Source organism: Carlito syrichta, unplaced genomic scaffold (genome assembly GCF_000164805.1).
Source record: "Carlito syrichta isolate Samal-C Ts95f unplaced genomic scaffold, Tarsius_syrichta-2.0.1 Scaffold142976, whole genome shotgun sequence".
NCBI classification, from domain to species: domain Eukaryota; kingdom Metazoa; phylum Chordata; class Mammalia; order Primates; family Tarsiidae; genus Carlito; species Carlito syrichta.
The window spans coordinates 95,351-117,304 of NW_007087072.1; the positions used below are offsets into that span (position 1 = coordinate 95,351).

Below are 21,954 nucleotides of genomic sequence, written 5' to 3' on the forward strand. Positions count from 1 at the left end.
CCACTTTACTCCAGCCTGGGCAACAGAATGAGACTCCAACTCAAAAAAAAAAAAAAAAAAAAGAAAAAGCACGATGGCAAGGAGAACAAATAGTCAAAGGCATGCACACACAGAAGTGACCCAGAGCCTCTGGGACATACTTCTCAGTACTCGCAAAAGCAGCTTAAATAAAAATGGAGCAAAAACCACAATTAGAAAAATCAATACAACCCCATTTTCAAAGCAACTGGCAGCACAAGAGGTCACGGGGGTGGGCTGTCTTCCTTGTTCTGTGATTCCCAAAGTCTAGCACTAGGGCAGAGGTGGCAGCTGAGACCACTGAGGCCATCACTGGTGAGAGGGGCCTCTGTCAACTTCCTTGCAGTATGGCTGGGACTACCCCAGCCAGAGCACTCCACTTCCTCTGAGGGGACCAGAAGGTCTACTGGGACACCCTCCTCTACCTTCCGCAGCCTCCAGGTCACAGCTGGGCACAGGGCCACGTATGCTCTACCAAGGCACAGGCTGGCTTCTACGACCCTCAACAGAAAGATGGCTCTAGCTCAACCCCCGCAGGCAGAGGAAGACAGAACCCTCCCAGGAGTGGGAATGCCACAAGGCCCACGGGACCTGGAGTTCACGCCTTCCCTTCTTCCACCAGGGAGATTAATGAAGCTAAAACTCTCAGAGGGTGGACATTTCAAATTCAAATGCCCTCTCTGCCACAACACCTGCCAGCTCCCCTTACCAGGGTGTAGGAAGAACTTCTGGTGCACTTGAAGTTGACTGGCCTGGAGGGCCAGAGCTGGGCCATCACAGCATATCACTCTCATCTGCTGTGCACGGCAGCCACAGCCTGACTGATATACAGACTGAAACACTGCAATCCCCCCGTGTCCACCCTGAAGACAGCACCTACCTGCCCGGTCGGCTTTGAGTGCATCCCAGACGTTGCAGTTGAAGTCGTCGTACCCAGCGAGGAGGAGGCGCCCGCTCTTGGAGAAGGAGACGGAGGTGATGCCGCAGATGATGTTGTCATGGGAGTAGGTCATGAGTTCCTGGTCTGCACGAAGGTCAAACAGCCTGCAGGTTGCGTCATCCGAGCCCGTGGCAAATGCATTGCCATTTGGAAAGAACTGAAAGGAGAAAGCAAATCAAGACAGTATGTAGACTCTGAGGAAGAAATGCTGGAAACACAGACTGTACTGCTCAATGAGGGTACTGCTGCCAACACAGGAGGCCAGAGAAATGAGGCCCACCTTGGCAGGAGCACAGCGAGAGTGCTGTAGGGACCCGGCAAGCTGCGCAGGGACTAGAATGAGAGAGGTCTGCACTAGAGAAGCACAAGACACTGTGATCCCCACCACTGTGGCTGTCGTCCCCAAAGAGCAGATTTTACTCCAGCAGAACAGTGAGATCATGGGCACCACCTGCAGACGTGCGTGTCTCCATAGCTGCCAGGCATGAGGGCTGACCTCACGGAAGGCGGAGGGGGGTGGGGCTCACCAGGGTTGATCCCAATCAACCAGCCATGCCCTCCACCCCTCCTTCTGAGGCTGAGGTGTGGGGGAGGGCAGCCTTCTGCTCAGCTATGCCCCTGATCAGCCAGGATGCACTGTGACCTGAGTTATTTTACCGCCTGTCCCCTCCACCTGGAGGTAAGCCCCATGATCCCAGCCATGGGTCAGGCTTTGGCACAGAATAGACACATCACGGACATTGTGAGACCAACAGTCACCACACAGCCAGCCCCGAAACTCAGAGCAGCTCCCGGCCAAGTTTTCTAGAGGGAATTTTCTGTATGCCTGTTTATAAATCAGCCTGCATTTGCACTGAAGAGTCCGGGAGAGAGAACATCTCATCCAGAAAACAGTGTGAGTGGAGCAATCAGCCCCAGCACAGTCAGCAGGACCGACCCCACGCCTTCCCTGGACTTACGCAGATAGCATTGATGTCAGACTCGTGGCCGGTGAAGGTTTGCCGACACATCCCTTCTCGCACGTCCCAGAGTTTGGCCGAAGCATCACAAGCACCAGAGACAAACAGTCTGGTGTCAGGAGCAAGAGAAAGGCTCATGACGTCGCCAGTGTGTCCGGTAAACGTGGTTGTCTGCTGGCCGGTCTCGATGTCCCACAGGGCACTGGAGTGAACGAAAGCGGACATCAGCCTCACTTCTCAGACGACTAGTCATGGACAGACTATCTGCAGTACCTGGGGCCACAGGGGACTTTCTATACTTCCACTTCAAAGACAAATTTAAATGTAATAGGATTTTGGAAGGGAAACAAAGCAAAGTCAATAGAACTAAACAGATGAGTGGGGCATGGTGACAATTCTGCAGGACCGGTGGTTTCTGTGCACTCAGATGCCAGCAGCCAGGGGACGGCACTGCCAAAGCAGGGACATCTGGAGGCTGTACCCCTTGGGACCACAGAAGGACCTGGAGCAGCAGGAAGGCCTGAGAAGGCCCCAGGTGGCAAGAGACCTCCTTCGTGCTCGCCTCATCCACGGCTCTCACAGTGCCAGTGGCCCTCCCCATCCGCCCTCCTGTACAGTCTTGGAGAAGGTGACAGAACAGGGCAGTGCCAGGTCAAAAAGCAGCTACAGTCATTCTGCAGTCCCCTGCCCTCTTCTGGAGTCCCAAATCGAAGAGCAGCTATGGTCTCAATGGTTATACACAGTGTTCTGCTGTTTCTGCTTCACAGGGTGCCAAAAAGTGAGTCCCTGATCGCACTCACACAGAGCGGAAAACTCTGGTGTGCGCGTGCTCTGCAGGCTGCATGCCAACGGGCTGTTCCTGCACCTCCACAAGGCAATTCCAGCAAACACTGTCCATCCACTTCAGCCTCGGGGAAAGCAAGGCTAGCCCTGGATGCAAAACCGGACAGACACTCAACATAACCCACACAGGTTTCCCTTCTGGGCCTGCAGAAAGGACGCAGATGCACACAGGAGTCTGTAGACAATGAAGAGTGAACAAAATGCTTTACAACTACCTTCTAATAAACAGAGTCTTCCCAAGCCTAACAGTCTAGATCATCAATCTTCTGTGTACCTGCAAAGTCTATTCAACCAGGACATCTTATAAATACCATGGACCCCACTGACAAGCTGGTCAAGGGCCCAAATCTCAGTGAACCCACCAACCATGTGGCCGGGGGTTTGTGCCCCAGGCAGGGCAGCTCCTGGCACCAAATTGTGCCTCCGAAGACCAAAAAAACCACAAGAGCAGTGTAAGTCTAAAGTAACTCTGAAAATAACTATCTGGTCATTTAATTTATGTGCTTTGATGCCACAGACAAAACAGTTCTAGAGTTTCTTTAAGTGGGCTTCCATCTACCTGGAAGGTGAAAGCTCTAAGGAGTCTGTCATAATTCACTTGGGCTGTGACACCTGCTATGTTTATGTTCACAATGAGATGGTGCCTGCCTCATTCCCATGAAGGACTGTAAACCACCACCAAAGCAGGGAAAAATCTAGAAGGAAAAAAGGAGGAGCAGGAGCTTCAAGCACCACTGTGCAGATAGTGGTATTTCAGCTCTGAGCCAACGCCTAAGGCCATTTCACCCTGGAGATAGCTGATTAATGTCAGGAACCAGGTTTCCTACCCGTCTAGACCTCCCGGCATGCACAGAGGCATGTGCTAGGCCAGCTGGGGTCTCAGATGCACCACCTGCTGGGCCCAGGTACTCACCACGTGGTGTCTCCAGAACTGGTGACGATCTGATTGTCATCCAGGAATCGGCAGCAGGACAAGTAACCTGGCGAAGAGCAGACCCAAATGACAACCCAAGTCTAGCAAGCCCGGATTCTAGTCTCTCAAACATGAACAAGTGTGTTGGCAGAAGGGAAGTTCAATGTCTAGTTATAACACCCCCTTGCAGGTTAGTTACCTGTGTTCCATGTGTGCACATGGGAATTAACAAGGCAGTGAGGTGTGTACACTTCTGGCCAGAGACTGCCGCACAGTTCCAGGGCAGTGATAACAGAGCACACCCGTGGCACTGCATCTTTCACCTGCTTTTCTGCTCAGCACACCAGAGACTGGGGGACCGCTTCCTCCTCTGATTTGCTCATCCAAGAACTCATCAGTCAGAATGGGCACGGTGCCTGGCGGGCAGCACCGGGACACCTGGCACATGGATGAACTGCAGGGATGCCTCCTGCTCTCCTGGAGCCACCTTCTGGTGGGGAGTGCACAGGACAGTCACTAAGTCACTTGAGGAGCACATCAGGGTGCCAAGGAAGGAAAAGGAAGAGGGAAAGGAACCCCTAGCAACCACAGGAGCGGAGAGAAGAGGATGGATGAGCGACCAGAGAGATCTAAGAGCCAGGGAGGCAACGGCTAACTGGGGAGCAGGAAAAAACCAGCCCAGCTACAGGACAGTGACTGCGTCATTCAGTGGGGGCTCAGAGAATACGTGGGAGTGGGTTTATTTCCACAGGGCGGCAGCGCTGGTACCTCAGGCAGCATAGGACATCTCTGTGTCCCTGAGCATGGCCACCCACACCCACAGGGAAGGACACATCAGAAACTAGACGGGCGAGTCTGTGAGGCTGTGGAGACGGCACAGATGCACTATGCCCCACCCTGAACAGTTGTGAAATGAGAAAAGGCAAAAACAAAATCAATATGCAGTATCCACATAGTGATCTCACATTCATAGCCTCTGTTTAACCACTCTCTCCTGCTTTTGTGCACTTATCTCAGGACTGTCAGTTCAGGGTCAGCAAGCCTCTGTCTGCCCAGGGCCGCCAATGGACAAGCCTGAGCCTGACCACTCTGGGGCCACATTGGCACTGGCGCTTCCCAAGACTCCTGCTTAGATCTGGGGGTTTGCTGAAACCTTTCCTTCTCAGGACATACCAAGGAGTCACAGGACACTGCATAAATCGGAAAAACCAAGAATAAAATACATGCAGAGAAGAAACCCACTGGGAGTTTTAATATGGAAAATGTAAGAATCCAGAGAAGATGAGGCTTTATTTAACAAACATGACTCAACAGGTTCCACAGGACAAGATGTAGAAATGACAGATTTCAAAACATCAACTACACACCTAGGAAAGGACATGTGACCCAGTATTTCCTGGAGATCACATCCAAGGGACACCAGGGACCACACAGGTGAGCTCTGCACACTCTGGGCCCCACACAGTCACCTTGGCTCTTCCAGGGGTTCTGGTCCCCCTCTTCCTGGGCCTCTGAGTCCACCCCACAGGCTCCCTACTCTGTCACCTTTGCTTCTGATCAGCTGAACTGTCACCTCCCTCAGGACGTCATCCCTAGTCCCACCCTCAGCCTGTAAAGTGCCCACCCCATTCACTTCCCTGAGCCTCACAGCACTTACCTGCATGACACTGAAGCATGAATGGGCAGGAAGGAAGAGGCATGGACACCCCAGAACATGAGCACTGCACACAGGGCCAAGCGGGGACACAAAGGATACACCCTCAAGATGTGCTCTGCCCTCCTCTGCAGTGGAGCCACCAGAACCATCGGCCTCCCACCCCAAGAACCAGAGACAGAACACACAATCGCAGCTCCTGGGCACCGAGAAAGGGTCCAAGAAGTACCTGCCAACAGTTACGACTGCAGAGGGTCCCTGACTTACAGCCTGCCCACTTCGACAGCTGGGGAGCAACATGCAACACGTTTAGTCGACGCACTCTGAGTACCACACTCCTGTGCTTTCTCACTCTAGGACAGTGCTCCCGCGCTGCAGGAGACAGTCAATGCTGTTTTACAACATGAACCTGGTGGAATAGCTCTGCCTAGCTGTGGCCACTCTTGAGCACGTGAAGGTGGCCAAGGCTAAGCCATGACGCGCGGCAGGGGAGGAGTACTCAACGTGGCATGGAGGGCAGGGTGGGCAGTGTCAAGGTCACCAAGTATCACTGCAAGGCCTACTCTGTGTGCAGAGACCAGGGGCACCCTTTCTTCCAGGGAAGCCTCACAGGGGCCTTTGGCTGACAGGCCCATGAGTGGTAACAATGGCGGACTCTGGGTTCTGCTGCCAGCATGGCTGCTAATCAGCAGTGAACATTCCAGCAGGTTCTTTCAGAGCCCCAGTCTCTCAGGTGAACTAGGGGTCATTTCAGAAAACTGCTAGGGAACAGAGCTGTCTGTGCACACAAAAAGTTCTCATTAAAAGAGGCAGTTACCTATTTCTGTTACGACTTAAGAAAGAACAAATTCCCTGGGGGCGTGTGGAGGTACCTGGGGTGAAAACGCCCCTCCTTCTTTGGAAGCCTGCAGAGGAGCAGGGAAAACAGACCCTGAAAAAAAGTGCGTACCCAGTGTGAAGTGCAAGGCACAAGGGTGTCAATGTGTGCTTCGGGGAGAGGCTAAAATAGCCCAGACCAGAGGCCTGGTCTTTCAGGTAGTGGACGTGAAGGGTTGTCCCATGTCTCGTGGAGACCACCAGCGACAAGTCTGTGACTGCCAGGAGAAAGGAGGTGGCTGGAAGTGAGGCGGGGGTAGGAAGCAGAACCTGAGTGAGGGACGTGCTCCTGGGAGGCAGTACGTGTGTCAACAAGGATAGGGTGAGGGACATCTAGAAGAGAGCACTTCACCAGCTCGGGAAGAGCGCAATGCAGGTGTACACACTTCTTGATTTGACGTGGCTGCCGACCCTGAGACAGCAAGAGAAAACAATGCGCAGACACGGGACCGAGTGCAGCCCTGGAGAAAACTCTTATCCCAAGAGTATCACCACGGGGGCTCCATGTCTAGTGTTTACTGAAGAAACATTTACAATAACTAATAAAAAGCAGGAAACTTCCTAGAAGGGGTAAGCTGTGCACCACACAATGGAACTCTTTACAGCTCCTGAGAGAAGACACTATGGTTCTGGGTGGGATTATAGGTTAAAGACGTAAAAGAAGATAATTCAAGGTTTGTATCCAAAATTTCTACAATGAACACACATTGACAGTTTTGGTTCTGCTGCCTGCATCCTGGAGAGCACCCCTACCCAGGGGCCAAGAAGGAGGCTGCACCTGAAGGAGGAGCACAGGACATCCAGGCAGGCAAACATGGGAAGCCAGGGACAGTCAGGCCCAATCGCTAGGCGGCCACTCTCAGACGGCCTAAGGCACCTGTGCTGCACCAGGCTCAGCTCCAGGGAACACAGCAAGCGTGCTTGGACATCGGTGCTCAGGAGGGAAGCACTCCTGGCCAGAACTCGAGGGACAGCCGCGGCCTGCACTAGGCATGCACAGGAGGCCTGGCAGCAGAGGCACTTTCTTCAAGACGACCAGGAAAGAGAGAAAGCAGAAAGTGAGAAAATAACAAATAATGTTTTTTATTATGAGGAAGATTTACTATGCAAAAGAGAGGGAACAAACTTATGTCATGCAAGCACCAGACCCAGGGGAAAACATAAGCAGATGGCCTAGAAGCCCTGTAGATCACGTGCAAGTGCCCTAGCCCTCCAAGGACTGGAGCCGTAGGGCCTTGGTGGCTCAGGGCTGTTCACCTCCTGCCAAAAGGCCTGGGACCCATCAGAACTGCAGGATTTGGCTTGGGGCAGGTGTGAGACCCATTCTGGTCAAAGGCAGGCACAACCCGAACTGGTATGTATACTGTTTCCCAGAGAAAGGGCAGGTGGGTAGGATGGAATGAGGCTCATGGGGCAGCATGGAGGGACCAGATCTGCCCAAATGCACCGGCCTGCAGCAGCCCAGCCCCCACAGCGGGCATGACTGTGAAGCCCGGATGCCAAGACTGACGACAGCCCAGAGCCAGCGTCCCACTCCCCTACCTGCCCTATCGTGACTCCCAAAGCAGATGTGATGGGGAGTCAGCATCTTCTACATCCAAATTCACTGGTACCTGTCAGAACAGAAATTCACTGTACTTTCTTTTTCTTTTTTTGTTTTGAGTTGGAGTCTCACACTCTGTCATCCAGGTTGGAGTGCAGGGGCACACTCACAGCCATCGCAGCCACAACCTACCGGGCTCAGGCAATCCTTCCACCTCAGCCTTCCAAGTAGCCAGAACTACAGGCATGCACCACCATGCCTGGCTTATTTCTTTATTTATCCATTGTAGAGACGAGGTCTTACTAAGTTGCCCAGGCTGGTCTTGAATCCCTAGGCTCAGGTGATCCTCTCATCTCCTCCCCTCAAGTGTTGGAATTGCAGGTGTGAGCCATATTTAAAGCCCAATCTATTACTTTTCAGTTACTGAACCAGTCAAATTCCTCCTAAGTCAGTCAATTTGAGTTAGGTCAAGTCATCTGCAAGAAGAGACTCTTCACTAACAGACAGGATGAAAAAGACTCCATCAGAAAGTTCTCTGGGAAAAGATATATTGTTAACTGAAACTCTCAAAAGGAGGCAACGTACAAACATTATCCCCACCCCCACCCCACTGTGAAGCTGCCCACTCTGCTCGCTGCAGGATCTAGAACTTTCTTTTCTGTTCTTTTTGAGTCAGAATCTCACTTTGACGCCCAGGCTGGAGTGCAGCAGCATGCTCATGGCCACCACAGCCTCGACCTGCTGGGCTCAGGCAATCCTTCCACCTAAGCCATCCAAGTAGCTGGAACTACAAACACATGCCACCACGCCCAGATAATTTTTTGATAAATTGTAGAGACAAGGTCTTGCCAAGTTGCACAGGCTGGTCTTGAACCACTGGACTCAGGCAATCCTCTCGCCTCCGCCTCCCAAAGTGCTGGGATTACAGGTGTGAGTCACGGCATCTGATTGTACTTTTATGAATATGGAAAATGGTCCACTTCTCATTGGATGAAGACGCGATGTCTAGAAAACCAAGCTTCAGCTACTACAGTGGGTTCCAGCAGGAGTGAAAGGTCATCACTGACAACTATGCCATACTGTGTAAGGACCCCGCTAAGCTTTTGACCAAAATGTAGCTGTGGTCATCTTGATCAGAATAATCTCAGTAAGGGTTAGCTTGTCTAATATTTGATCTGAGAGGCGTTGCGGAGAACAAACTTCCAAGAACAAGTGTCAAGTCCTTCTTTGTTAGCCCTTAGGGGTGTGCTTTGGGAATAATCTTGCAAGACTAGGCTAGATAATCAGAAATGAGCTTTTAAGGAATTAATACATTTTCAAATATAGTTTAATGCATTTATAATTATTTTCCACAAAATAGAATTTGGAAAGTTTATGCTAGCTATAATTTTAAAATGATAATAGCAATAAACATTCTACCCTGATCACTGCAAATTCATTTGATTAACTATTTTCAGATGGCATCTTTTATTTTGTTGAGACAGAATCTTAAAAGGCAAAACTCCAACAAGGCAGAAAGCCCATCTGACATTTTTTCTCTGCAGTATTGCTGAAGAGCTGCCAAAGCCCAGGCAGCAGACTAGAGAGTCAGAAGCATCTGCCTGTCCCAATATGGGTCTCATACCTTACAGAAACAACACAACACCCCACTGATAACCAGGAGTCTCATTGCAAAACTGACTGTAATGACTCCTGCCACCACACTGCTCAGCGATCTCTAAGGATTCGGTCAGCTGCTAAGATGTCACTAAAAATGCTTCCTATACAATGAAATTCTAAGATTTTTCTGAGGAAATTTCTCAATGACATGGATTAACAAAGGGTTCTAAACTGAGACGTCAGAGCGACAATGGCATAAGTAATGAAAACTTAGCTAATCAAAGGGATCCTTAAAAGGTCTGAAACAAGACAAAGACCTCAAATCCCCCAATTCACCCCCCTACTGACTGAGCATACCTTTGCCCCCCCACTATAGTAAGACACTAATCAAAGCATTCTTAAATTTTTACTTTATTGATTTGAAGCTGAAAAATATGAATCATGTCTGAAGAAAGTCACAAATATTCTTGAGATCAAAGCCAAAAAACACTTGACTCCTGAAAAGTAAAATTTCAAGAAATATGAAGGAACAAAATTTCTAAGATATTCCTACAAATTCCAATTTTTTGTTTTCTTGCGTTTCATACACACACAGTCTGTGTTAACACACTCAACTACCTTCCGTTTAATGGAATAACACACTGGTCTGCCCGTTACCCTTCTTCCAAGTGTGGTAAGGTTATGAGTGCACATACCCAACAGGATCTACAACAGCCAGTAGCTCCTTCCACAAGAGTGGCCTTCTCCAGAAATAACTAGGAGCATCGGACAAAGTCTATAAGCAAACACCTAAAGCCAGTGGGAACACAAGCAGCTGGATACAGAAGGAGGCCGACACTCACAGGCATGGAAGGCACTGGAAGAGTGTCCTGTTTTGGAAGCACTTTCCCTGAGGGCAGGCCTGTCGGTAGCAACTCTCAGACAGAAGATCCGCAGCCAAAGGTTTCTGAGAGCCAGCACACAGACTTCTGGGCAACCACAGTCAGAGAGGAAAGAATAAAATCCAGAAAGCAGAAAGTCACAGAATGGGAGCCCTAAAACAGAAGTGCCCAGAAACGATGTCTGCAGTGCACAGGCAGAGGGCAGACCCCACGCAGTAGGCCCACGCAAAGAGGACAGAACAAGGCTCATGCCACTGCCCACAAAGAAAAAACAGAGTTGTACTGCTCAATAAAACAAAACTAAACATTGGTGTTTCAGAAGAACATAACAGAAATAAAGTCTCTATGACACACTTATAATGTACAGGATACAAGCTGAAATGAGTACATATACTAAGAAACAGCAAAATGTTGCCCAGATTTCAGAGGAGAGGACCACAAGGACCAGCCCAGAAGATAACATGCTGGAACTAGCAGAGAATAATTTTAAAGGCAGCTATTGTAACTATGCTGCTCACAGATTTTTTTAAATGCACAAATAAATAAAAAGAAAACCTCATCAGGAAAACAAAACCAAGTTTTAAATAAAAGCAAATAGAAATTCTAGAAATGAAAAAAAGTACAGCTGATATTTAAAAATCTGCTGGATAGCTTGAACAGTCTATCAGAGATAAGAGGAGTCAAAGGAGTGTGAATGTGAGTGGGAGAGTGAAGCCCCAGACAAGGCACCAGCAGGAATCAGAGTATGAGGACAGGAAACCACAGGATGGAGAACAAATCTGAAGACATGAAGGAAACTTCCCCAAATTTGGTGCAAGACAAAATTTACAGATTCCAGAAGGCACAGCACAATAAATACTAGTAGCCAAGGGGTCCACCTTATGAAGCCAGAAAAGCAAGATGGAGGCAACCCCAAAGCAGGAAGAAGGCGGAAGGAAAGAGGAACAGAAATCAACAAAACTGGCAGCACATCTCTCATCTGGCCCAAACCAGCTTATCTGAAAGACTGCTTCATGGATGTCAAAATCAGTCCCACTTATCTTAACTCATTTGTGACCACTGACATGAATTATGTCATTCCAAATTCTGCTTCTGGTTGCTGCTGATGTGAATTTATTTCTGAATGCTGCAATGTTGTCATATGCATGTGTTATTATATTTTGCTTGAAAATGAATAGTCAGGCAAGGAGTGAGAAAATTAATTGAGAGAATTATCTGATATCAACTATGCAATGTTGTTATTGATTTACATAGTTGGGAAAAATTGCAAGTTGGTCATTATTTTGTTGCAATTAGTGCTGTATATTTGTATTTTGATTTCAGGGCTTTCATACTTCAATGTTAAAATAATTTACCATAATTATGACAAATGAAGAAATATATGCTGATGACAGTTCCAAGGTTGACGGTGAATTCACTGAACTTATTAGTGATAGTGAGACAAAAATTGATGTAATGATGCAATGTAAACAAAGAAATATAAAGCATATAATCTATGACAGTGAATCTAGTACTGGTGAGAACAAATCAGACATTGAGTGGACAAATATGATCCAAAAGGGAACTTAGAAGCGTTTATGGGTCATTCAGGTGTCAAGGTATTTCCAAATGATCCTCAAAGTATAAGTGAAGTTGCCGGACTATTTAATGGAGATGACTTTATAGAAAGGATCACAACTGAAACTAACAGGTATTACAATAAGATGCACTACAGATATAAATGCCCAAAGAAATAAAAAAAGTGGAGCCATACTATAGTGTCCAAGATGAAAAAATCTCTAGCATTAAAATTTTTGATGGGACAAGTGAAGAAAACCACAATACATGGCTAATGGTCAACACATCCATCAAGTACAACTTTCTTTTCAAAAATAGTGACACAAAACAGATTCCTACAACTTATGTGGTTTTTGCGTTTTTCCAAGAATGCAGTCAAATCCAAGCAGATTATGCAGATTGAATCCATAATAAATTATGCTTTAAATAAGTTCAACACTGTGCAAACCTGAACAAGAACGTCCCTTGGGTGAATCCATGATACTTCATCGTGAAAGACTGTCTTTTCGAGTTTATAATTTGAATAAAAATACAAAGTACGGAAGGCTAGTCAGAGTGGTATCTAAGGCAAATACTGGACATGTCTGCAATTTTCAGCTGTACTGTGAAAAAAGGGGACAATTTAGAAAAGACTACTTCACTTATGCTTAACGACAGCAGCTTGTGGCAACCAGTCTCAGATTTTTCTTATTTTCACCCATTCTCAGTATTAGAAAGTGAAAAATCTGCTGGTAGAGAATGTGTTAATTGGGATGGTTTCTGTGGCTGCATGTGAGGCAGGTGAGCTTGGTCGAGTGCCTGCCAGAACAACACCGGGGTCAGAACTTCTGAGAATATAGTCCAGCCCCAGAGGCAAAACACAGGCAAGTCTTCCCTTTGAGAAACGGGAGGCTTTTGGTTATGAGTTAGAGGCATAAGTACATGAGGCCTGGGCAAGACACCTAATTTTGAAAGTAGCCATGTTCAAAATAATTGAAATGGCCCACAGGACCAACCAAGGACCCGGCTGCCTCCTCAACAGTGCTAGCTGGGGAGGCATGTGGAGTGCATCCCAGGTGAAAGCGACTTAAGTCTATGGGTTTTTCACTGGTGAAGTCCTATCAGGCCTGTTTTCTGTTTCATTTTCAGAAAACTTCAGGTCACTACTGTAACTTTTACTTGAATCAATCTCATTAATAATGACTGGCAAGAGGTGAGTACAGTGTACCCCAGAGGAACAGCTTCTATTACGTGAAGATTACCAAGGAGGACACGTATCCTGTAAAGGTTACCAAGGAGGATGCGTGTCCCGTGAAGGTTACTAATAGGATGCGTACCTGTATGTCCCGCCAGCTCACGACTCACACGGACGTTCCCTTCGCGAGTTTTCAGATTGTAAATGGAGCAGATGTTATCCAGGCCGCCGCAGGCCACATAGTTCCCAGAAGGGGCATACGCACAGGTCATGACCCAGGAAGAGCGCAGAGGGATGGCGTGGACCTAAACAACAGGAACATAGACAATTTTAAGAGCCTTCAAGGACCCAGTTTTCAGAAATGGCATGCCTTTTATAATGAATCAGGGTCTAAAACACAAACACTGGTACTGTTCAAAACATTAGCAAGTACAAAGACATTAACACTGATACTGTAATTTTATTTCTCATCTCCAACATTCATTGAATAGAAGGCGACATAGCAAAATCAGGGCCAAAATTATTTAGAGAGTAAGTTCCACATGTGGTCAGTCAGATAAGGCAGAGCCTAGTGCCGAATCCAGTGCTGCACACGGAAGTGCAGTTTATTAAAGTAGCAGTTACGGTCAGGTGGGTACTTGGGTCATAGAAGAACTACCTGTTTATCAAAACTACACACTGGAAGGAAAGCACTACATTAACCTGGCAAATAGCTATAAATTCACTTGAAAAACATCAAAAATTTTTTTACAGAGCCAAACTGGACACTATAATCCTGTCATATCCCTCCCATGCTTTAGATTGGTTGTAATTAGTGCAACCATTTACACACATTTAGTATTCTTTTTTTTTTTTTTGAGTTGGAGTCTTACTCTGTCACTCAGGCTAGAGTACAGTGGCATGCTGCTGATAACCACTGCAGTCTCAGCCTACTGGGCTCAGGTGATCCTTCCACCTTAGCTTTCCAAAGTAGCTGGAACTGCAGACACGTGCCACCATACCCAGCTAATATTTTGATTTATTGTAGAGATGAGCTATCGCCATATTGTCCAGGTTGGTCTCAAACCCATGGGCTCAGGCAATCCTCACGCCTCCATCTCCCAAAGTGCTGGTATTATAGGCATGAGCCACTGCGCCCAGCCACATTTAGTATTCTCTAGTAAAATATAACTGAGTTGAATCTGCTATACATATATAACGAATCTACTACACATATTGAATCTGCTACACAATACAACCTTGGGTAAAGTTTTTAAAATAACTTCTCCTTGAAAGTATAATGCCTAGTCGGGCTCAGAGGCTCAGCCTGTAATCCCACACCTTTGGGAGGCTGAGGTGAGTGGATTGCCTGAGCCCGCGGGTTCAAGACCCTCCTGGGCAACTTGGCGAGACCTCATCTCTACCTAGCTGCAACTTTGGTGACATGAACTTCAATGTTACAGCTGCACAAGAGAAACCTCTTATTCACAAGCCAAAATAAATCAAAAATTAGCCGGACGTGGTAGCACACGCCTGTAGTTCCAGCTACTTGGAAGGCTAAGGCAGAAGGATTGCCAGAGCCCAGCAGGTCGAGGCTGCGGTGGCCGGGAGCGGCCACTGTACTCCAGTCTGGGCAATAGAGTGAGACCCCAACTCAAAAAAAAAAAAAAAAAAAAAAAGAAAGAAAGTATAATGCCTTTCACATTATTTACTGTAAAAGCCAGTAACTAAATGAAAAGCTATATTTCTCCATTCTATAAATAAAACATGAAACTTCCCAGACCAACCTGAAACTAGAATCCAGGTATCCTAGAAACATTGAGGAGGCACTCATGCCCACCTGTCTGGGAAGGAGGAACTCACCCCCATTTGCCTGGGAAGGAGGTGAGCATAATAGCACCTGCACCAGGTCCAGAAGACAGACAAGCAGCCTGTGCCAGTGTGGTATAGCTTCTGCCTCACTTACACGACTTTGTGACAGAAAACAAAGCATGCTGTGACTGCCTTGCCTATCCTGTGTTCATGATTCAACAAGACTGAATCCAGGGTTTAGAACCTTGTTGCTTCATGGGCTGGCTTTCCAGGGAAGAAACTGTGCAGCCCCTACCTTGTTGGTGGTATAGCTGTCCCAGATGATCAGTTTTCCATCCTGCGAGGCACTGACGAGAAGCCTGGAGCGACAGACAAGAGGAAAAATGCAGGCCCATCAGTCCTGCCTGAAACAGAAATCCTACATAGCTAACAAATGAAAACTAAAATGTGCTGACTCCTTTTTTCTGTTTTTCTACCTACAGGGTCTCACTACGTTGCCAAGCTGGTGTTGAACCTAAAGACTCAAGCAATCCTCTCACTTTGGCCTCTCAAAGTGCTGAGACGACAGGTGTGAGCCACTATGCCTAGCTGCAACTTTGGTGACATGAACTTCAGTGTTACAGCAGCACAAGAGAAACCTCTTATTCACAAGCCAAAAACAAAAAGCAAAACTCTAAATGTTAGAACAGCTCTGAAAACACAAATAAAAATACTGGATAGTCATGGTGGCTCATGCCTGCAATCCCAGCACTTTGGAAGGCTGAGGTAGGAGGACTGCTTGAGAACAGGAGTTCGAGACCAGACTGGGCAACATAGTGAGATCATGTCTCTACACATTAAAAAAAAAAAAAAAAAAAAAAAAAAATCAAGCTGAGTGTGGTGGCTTGGGCCTGTAGTACAGCTAATCAGGAGGTTGAGGAGAGGATCCCTTCAGTCCAGGAGTTCGAGGCTGCTGTAAGCCGTGATTGTGCCTCTGCACTTCAGCCTGAGAGATAGAGTGAGACCCTGACTCATACAAATAAATAAGTAAACAAATAAATACTGTCACAGATAATAATTCAGACTGGAGAGTACATGGCTCTGAATGCAGGGCAGATCACCAAAGCTACTCCTTTTGTCTGCTAAGACAGGTTGACTTCATCTCATAATTGCTTCTGTTCAGTTTCCTTTCATTATAAATCAAATTGGAGATATACAGATCTTTCAAGAGCCAAAGGTGGTACAAAATATTTAGTATACAATTTCTGTTTCATTCTGACACAGAGAAAGCCAGAATATAAAGGAATAATAAGCTTTTAGACATTGCAAATTCATGAAACATTTTTCACCCAAGAAACCCCATGAAATTTCCTAGACTGAGCTAAAACTGGAATCACGGTCTCCTAGAAACAGGAGGAGGCACTCGCCTCCCACTCACTTGGTACGGAGATGATAAACAACAGCACAACCGCACCTGGTCCAGAAGAGACCAGGCCCTGCCATGAATTGGGGGCAGAACTATTTCCTTGCTCTGGCAACTGCTGAGCTTGAGATCTGCGCATGGAAAGGAGCTCTACTACAGGAAAGTAAGAGGACCAGCCCAGGAACTTTCCACAGTGGGAAAGCAAGGCGGGTGAGAGGAAGCCCAGGAGCCACCGCCGCTGAGGGCTTCTCCAAGGACCCACAGAAGATGCTGCTTCTGTGGAAGAGCACGAAGGCTCTCCTCACAATTCTCTGCAAAGGTGTCTGTCAGTATGGTATATAATGATGTGACAATTTTCAGTCTGTTTGTTTGATTTTTCAGTTGTAGTCTCACTCCGTCGTCCAGGATGGAGTGCAGCAGCACACTCACGGCCACCCCAGTGTCAACCTGCTGGGATCTGGCAATCCTTCCACCTCAGCTTTCCAAGAAGCCGGAATGACAGGCATTATTTACTGTAGAGACGAGGTCTTGCCAAGTTGCCCACGCTGGTCTTGAACCTGTGGGCTCAGGCAATCCACTTACCTCGGCCTCCCAAAGTGTTGGGATTACAGGCTGAGCCACCAAGTCCGGCCACTATTTTCAGTTTTAAGAATTTTATCAAACATAGGTTTTTAGCCATTTCAGCAGCTTTTGAGTTAAAGTCTCACTCTGTCACTCAGGCTGGGCTCAGGCAATCATTCTACAGCAATCTTCCAAGGAGCTGGAACTAAAGGCGCCTGGCTAATTTTTTAATTTTTTTTCTTTTGGAGTTGGAGTCTCGCTCTGCTGCCCAGACTGGAGTACAGAGGCTGCTCCCGGCCACCGCAGCCTCGACCTGCTGGGCTCTGGCGATCCTTCCACCTCAGCCTTCCAAGTAGCTGGAACTACAGGCGCGTGCTACCACGCTCTGCTAAATTTTTGATTTACTGTAGAGATGAGGTCTCGCCAAGTTCCCAGGCAGGTCTTGAACCTGCAGGCTCAGGCAGTCCACTCACCTCAGCTTCCCAAGGGCGGGAATACAGACTGAGCCACTGAGTCTGGCTTAATTTTTTTTTTTGTCATTGTTTTTTTTTTTGAGTTGGAGTCTCACTCTGTCGCCCAGAATGGAGTGCAGTGGCCACTCGCGGACACCACAGCCTCGACCTGCTGGGCTCTGGCGATCCTTCCGCCTCAGCCTTCCAAGTAGCTGGAACTACAGGCGTGCAATACCATGCCCAGCTAATTTTTTGATTTACTGTAGAGATGAGGTCTCGCCTGCCCAGGCAGGTCTCGAACCTTCGGGCTCAGGCAATCCACTCACCTCAGCCTCCCAAAGGCATGGGATTACAGGCTGAGCCACTGAGCCTGGCAATTTTTAAAATTTATTGTAGAGATGAGGGCTTGCCAAGTTGCCCAGGCTGGTCTCAAACCCCTGGATTCAGGCAATCCTCTCGCCTCTGCCTCCCAAAGTGCTGGGATTACAGGCGTGAGCCACTGCGCCCTGGCACATGCTAGGCTTTTTTAAGTTGATCCAAAGCTGGAGCATGCTGATAGCAGACACTTTTTATTAAAGTTGTGTTTTTAGGTACTGAGCACAAACTGCTCCTGCAAAGGCATCAATGACTCAGGCAGGGAATACAAACCTTTGCATCACCACTTCATCACAATATTTATCACAGAACTAATCCTACTAGTTTCTGACACAATTTGTAACGCAAACCCTTCATCCAGGTTCAACTACCAGCATATGAGGCATAGGAGCAATTTCCATGATATGGCATAAGGTTTCCTTGCTGCGCTATTTCCTTGCGGCCTTTCTGAGACTGAACAGAGCATCAGAGCTGATCCAAAGTAGCTCATCCCCCACCCCTCCACACCCGAGGTCGGGAGGGTCACCTCAGCCAAGGTCTCCAGGGCAGATAGCTTAATAACTGCTGACTCACCAAGGGGTTAGGGGAACATAAGCTGCCCACTGATCCCTGAGAAGGTGAGAGAAGAAGACATGCCTCCTAATCCCAGGTCAGGGAACTGCTGGAAACCTGGGTTCATTCTGCCTCCGGTGCCTTTCCCTAGTCACAAACCAATCACCTGAGGTGCCACCCACCCAGAACACAGGGGCAAGGGCCAGGCAGAGAGCCAAAGGGGCCCATAACACTGAAAGGAGGGGACCACATCCAGATACCCATCATCCTTCATTTGACTCAGAGGAGGGGTCTCAGGCCTAGCTCATGTGGCTGCATTCCACTCCCAAATATAAGAAAACCCTTCAGACTTCAGAAAGTAATATGAACATCGCTAAAAGAGAAGTAAAAATATCAGTAAAAGTAGAACTTTAGTATAAATGAGTATATCATATAACACATTGATGCAGGTATAACACGTATATAGTATAATATTAATACACATACACATACAAACCACTCATTGTGGGCCTCTCCTGCAATTTTTAAAGACACTCTAGTCACTGCAAGTTTGTCCACAAATAAAATACAGTGGAACTCACAAGTTACAGCTTTGAATCATGAAAAGATCTAGTATAATAAACTCTGTTTATAAAGCAATAAACATGAAGATGATTAAGGAAAGTACTCACCATCCTCTCCAAAAAACCTATTTTGGACCTTAATGAGGCAATCCCTGGCTTATGCAGAAAACACATCTACCCAGAACAGACAATCCCTAGAGGCCTCTGGAGAGCAGAGGACTTCCTGATTTATCACTGTTTTTATTTTCTCTATGATTGTGCAATTATACAATGAATGTCATGCATCTAGCAACTGGTCTGAGAACAAGAGCGCAGCCACCACCAGAATCCCACAGGGTCTCCTAAGGTGCCTGCCCATGCCCACGGGGTAGCCACAACAGCAAGCCTGGTCCTGCTTATTCGGCCCTTGCTTTTCTTCCTGCTGAGCCTGAGGCTTTCCAAGGCACAATGTGTGTTTGAGACCAGATGGAAGATAAAGTCTCCACACCAGGATCTGGTGCCCACCTGTCCCACTCTGGGCCCCGAGCCTGCCTCCACTGCTTGGCCACACATCCCTCTCCCAGGTCCCTGGACACACCTGCCTGCAGCTACCACTCATCCCTTCCAGGCCACCCAGCCGAGAGCCTGGCTGCTAAATGTTAGAGCCAGCAGGAGCCTTTTCTGGTTGCAGTGCCAAGTGGAAAAGGAAGGAGGGAATGGGGTCAACAGCTCCTGAACACATCCTAGTGGTCTCGGGGTCAACGGCCCCTTCCTGATCCCTAACGCTCAGTGGGCCTCCATGGCTGGCTCCCAATCAACATCGTTGATGTCTATATTCATTAATGTGGAAATTTGTGGAGCAGTGATTCTTTTGTTGCTGTGTCTACTTCCTATCATTTTCAGAGTGTTAAAAAAGAGCATATCTCAGCTCAACACGGAGCTCCATGGTTTTGTGCTTAAAAATAAAAAAGGGGGAGATGTTGGGAGCTGGCCATGGAGGCCCACTGAGTGTTAGGGATAAAGAAGGGCCGCTGACCCCAAGACCACTAGGATGTGTTCGGGAGCTGTTGACTCCATTCCCTCCTTCCTTTTCCACTTGGCACTGCAAACAGAAAAGGTGCCTGCTGGCTCTAACAGAGGACTCTGAAACCGGAATGAACACAGCTAAACTTGGGAGTTTATTGTTCCCATTTTCCACAATTTATGGTTTTTGCTTTTAAACAATTTAAATTCAACTTTGAGTTACATTGAGGAGGCTTAGTGCAGGTCACAGTTTCTCTTGATGTGATTTTAGAAATTTATAGATATAGGTTTTAGGAAATAGTTTATATAGATTGAAGAAAATTTAGGTCACCATTTTATTGTAGAAGTGTGGTTAGTTTAGTTTGATTTAGGGGGGCCAATGAAGTTTGAATTAGGCCAGCTGGTATTAGGAGAGTGTAACCATAGCAGCGTTGTTCTAATAGAAACTAGTTTGAATTACCACAGAATAGTAGAAGTTAATAATTCATGATGGTGGTTTCGGGTTTACACATTGAGTGATGTTATTTCAAGATGATGTAGTTGTAATACAATTAAGGGCACATAAGAAACTGGTTTGGGGAACATTAATCAAGCATAAGAAACAAAAAGACAATTTGTGGTTGTTCTTCCTCATGTTCTTCCTCATGTATGAAAAAACATTTGCTTGAGAGTGGGGGGGTGTCCTTTGTGCACCTGAACCTGTTCATGTGAAAGGCACATGCTACCTTTTGTGTTTTGTGATGGTGACTTTGCAAAATTTAGGGACAAAAGCCCACTTTAATTTGCAATAAACAGCTTCTGCTCAATATTGAACAGTAGTCCAGTCCCTTTCTTTCTCCCCTAGTCACCTACTCTGTCTCATCTCCAGGAATCTCTGGACCTTGCTGGAGCTGGTCTCCCACAGCTGAAGGAGACACACTGCTCAGGGGACACGACCATACTCCCAGAACTGTGCTCCAAGGGCTGGGCTCCCAAGCACAAGTGCTCCAAGTACTGTGGGCTCCGGGTTGCAGCCTGGCTGCAGCACTGTCCAATGCCTTGCCTAGTTAGGGTATCGCTGTCCTCACAGAAGGAGCAAGATCTAGGCGTAACACATGGTTTGTTTCTGATCTACTTCTGATAGTAAATCAGGAGGTGGATAGATGAGTAAGAACATATTGTTTCTTTCTTTCCCCCTTTTAAGTTCTAAATGTTTCAAAAGTATTAACTTTGAATTCACAGAGCATTTGCTGATATTTTTTATTTTGAATGTTTTAAAAATTTTTACCTGACAAATAGTTGGGTATGTTTAAAGGGCACAGTGTGACATTTAGGTACATATTCACATTGTAAACAATTAAACTCAGCTGGGTACAGTGGCTCATGCCTGTAATCCCAGCACTTTAGGAGGCAGAGGCAAGAGGATTGCCTGAGCCCAGGGGTTCGACACCAGGCTGGGCAACTTGGCAAGACCTCACCTCTGCAATAAATAAAATTAGTCAGATGTGGTAGTGGGCACTTGTGATTCCAGCTACTTGGAAGGCTGAAGCAGAAGGATCACCTGAGCCCAGCAGTGGCTGTGAACAGCGTGCCACTGCTCTTTAGCCTGGGCAACAGAGTGAGACTCTGACTCAAAAAAAAAAAAAAAAAAAAAAAAAAAGAGGGAGAGATTAAAACCAGTTAGATTAAATCCAACATATCCATTACCTCACATACTTACTTTTTTTTTTTTTTGAGTTGGAATCTCATTTTGTTACCCAGGCTGGAGGACAGTGGCACACTCCTGGCTACCATAGCCTTGACCTGCTGAGCTCAGGTTATCCTTCAGCCTCAGACTTCCATGTAGCTGGAACTACAGGTACGCACCACCACGCTTGGCTAATTTTTGGATTTATTGTAGGGATGAAGTCTCGCAAAGTTGCCCAGGCTGGTCTCGAACCCATGGGCTCAGGCAATCCTCTCACCTCAGCCTCCCAAAGTGCTGGGATTATAGGCATGAGCCATTATGCCCGACTATCTTTTTTTTTGTGGTGGGAACATTTGAAATATACTTTATTAACAAGTTTGAAATATCATTATTAACCATAGTCCCATGCTGTGCAAGTAGATTTCTAAAACTTATCCCTCCTGTCTAACTGAAACTTAATACCCTCTGAATAGCATCTCCCTACCCTCTCTCCCCCTTTCCATTTTTATTTCTTTTTGACAACTGCCATCATTATCGTGCTAGCTCTCATTTGCATGTGGAATTGTATGGGATACTATATGGAACAAACTAAAGATAGAATCTTTTGTTCTCTAGCTGTTTATACTCTAAAGC

The 21,954-nt window shown here is 47.0% G+C and overlaps 1 protein-coding gene across 6 annotated transcripts in view; it reads right to left on the minus strand.

Moving 5' to 3' along the window:
* GNB1 (G protein subunit beta 1) overlaps positions 1–21,954 on the minus strand; it is a 58,280-nt gene that overhangs the window by 2,617 nt on the left and 33,709 nt on the right. For 5 of the 6 annotated variants that reach the window (XM_021708585.1, XM_008050113.1, XM_021708586.1 and 2 more), the window contains 5 exons: positions 15,044–15,107; positions 13,100–13,262; positions 3,674–3,740; positions 1,918–2,119; positions 899–1,115 (listed from right to left, as the gene is read on the minus strand). In XM_021708585.1, coding sequence (XP_021564260.1) covers positions 899–1,115; positions 1,918–2,119; positions 3,674–3,740; positions 13,100–13,262; positions 15,044–15,107 — 713 coding nt within the window. The remainder of the gene's footprint in view (positions 1–898; positions 1,116–1,917; positions 2,120–3,673; positions 3,741–13,099; positions 13,263–15,043; positions 15,108–21,954) is intronic. The other variant, XM_021708588.1, reaches the window with a different exon arrangement.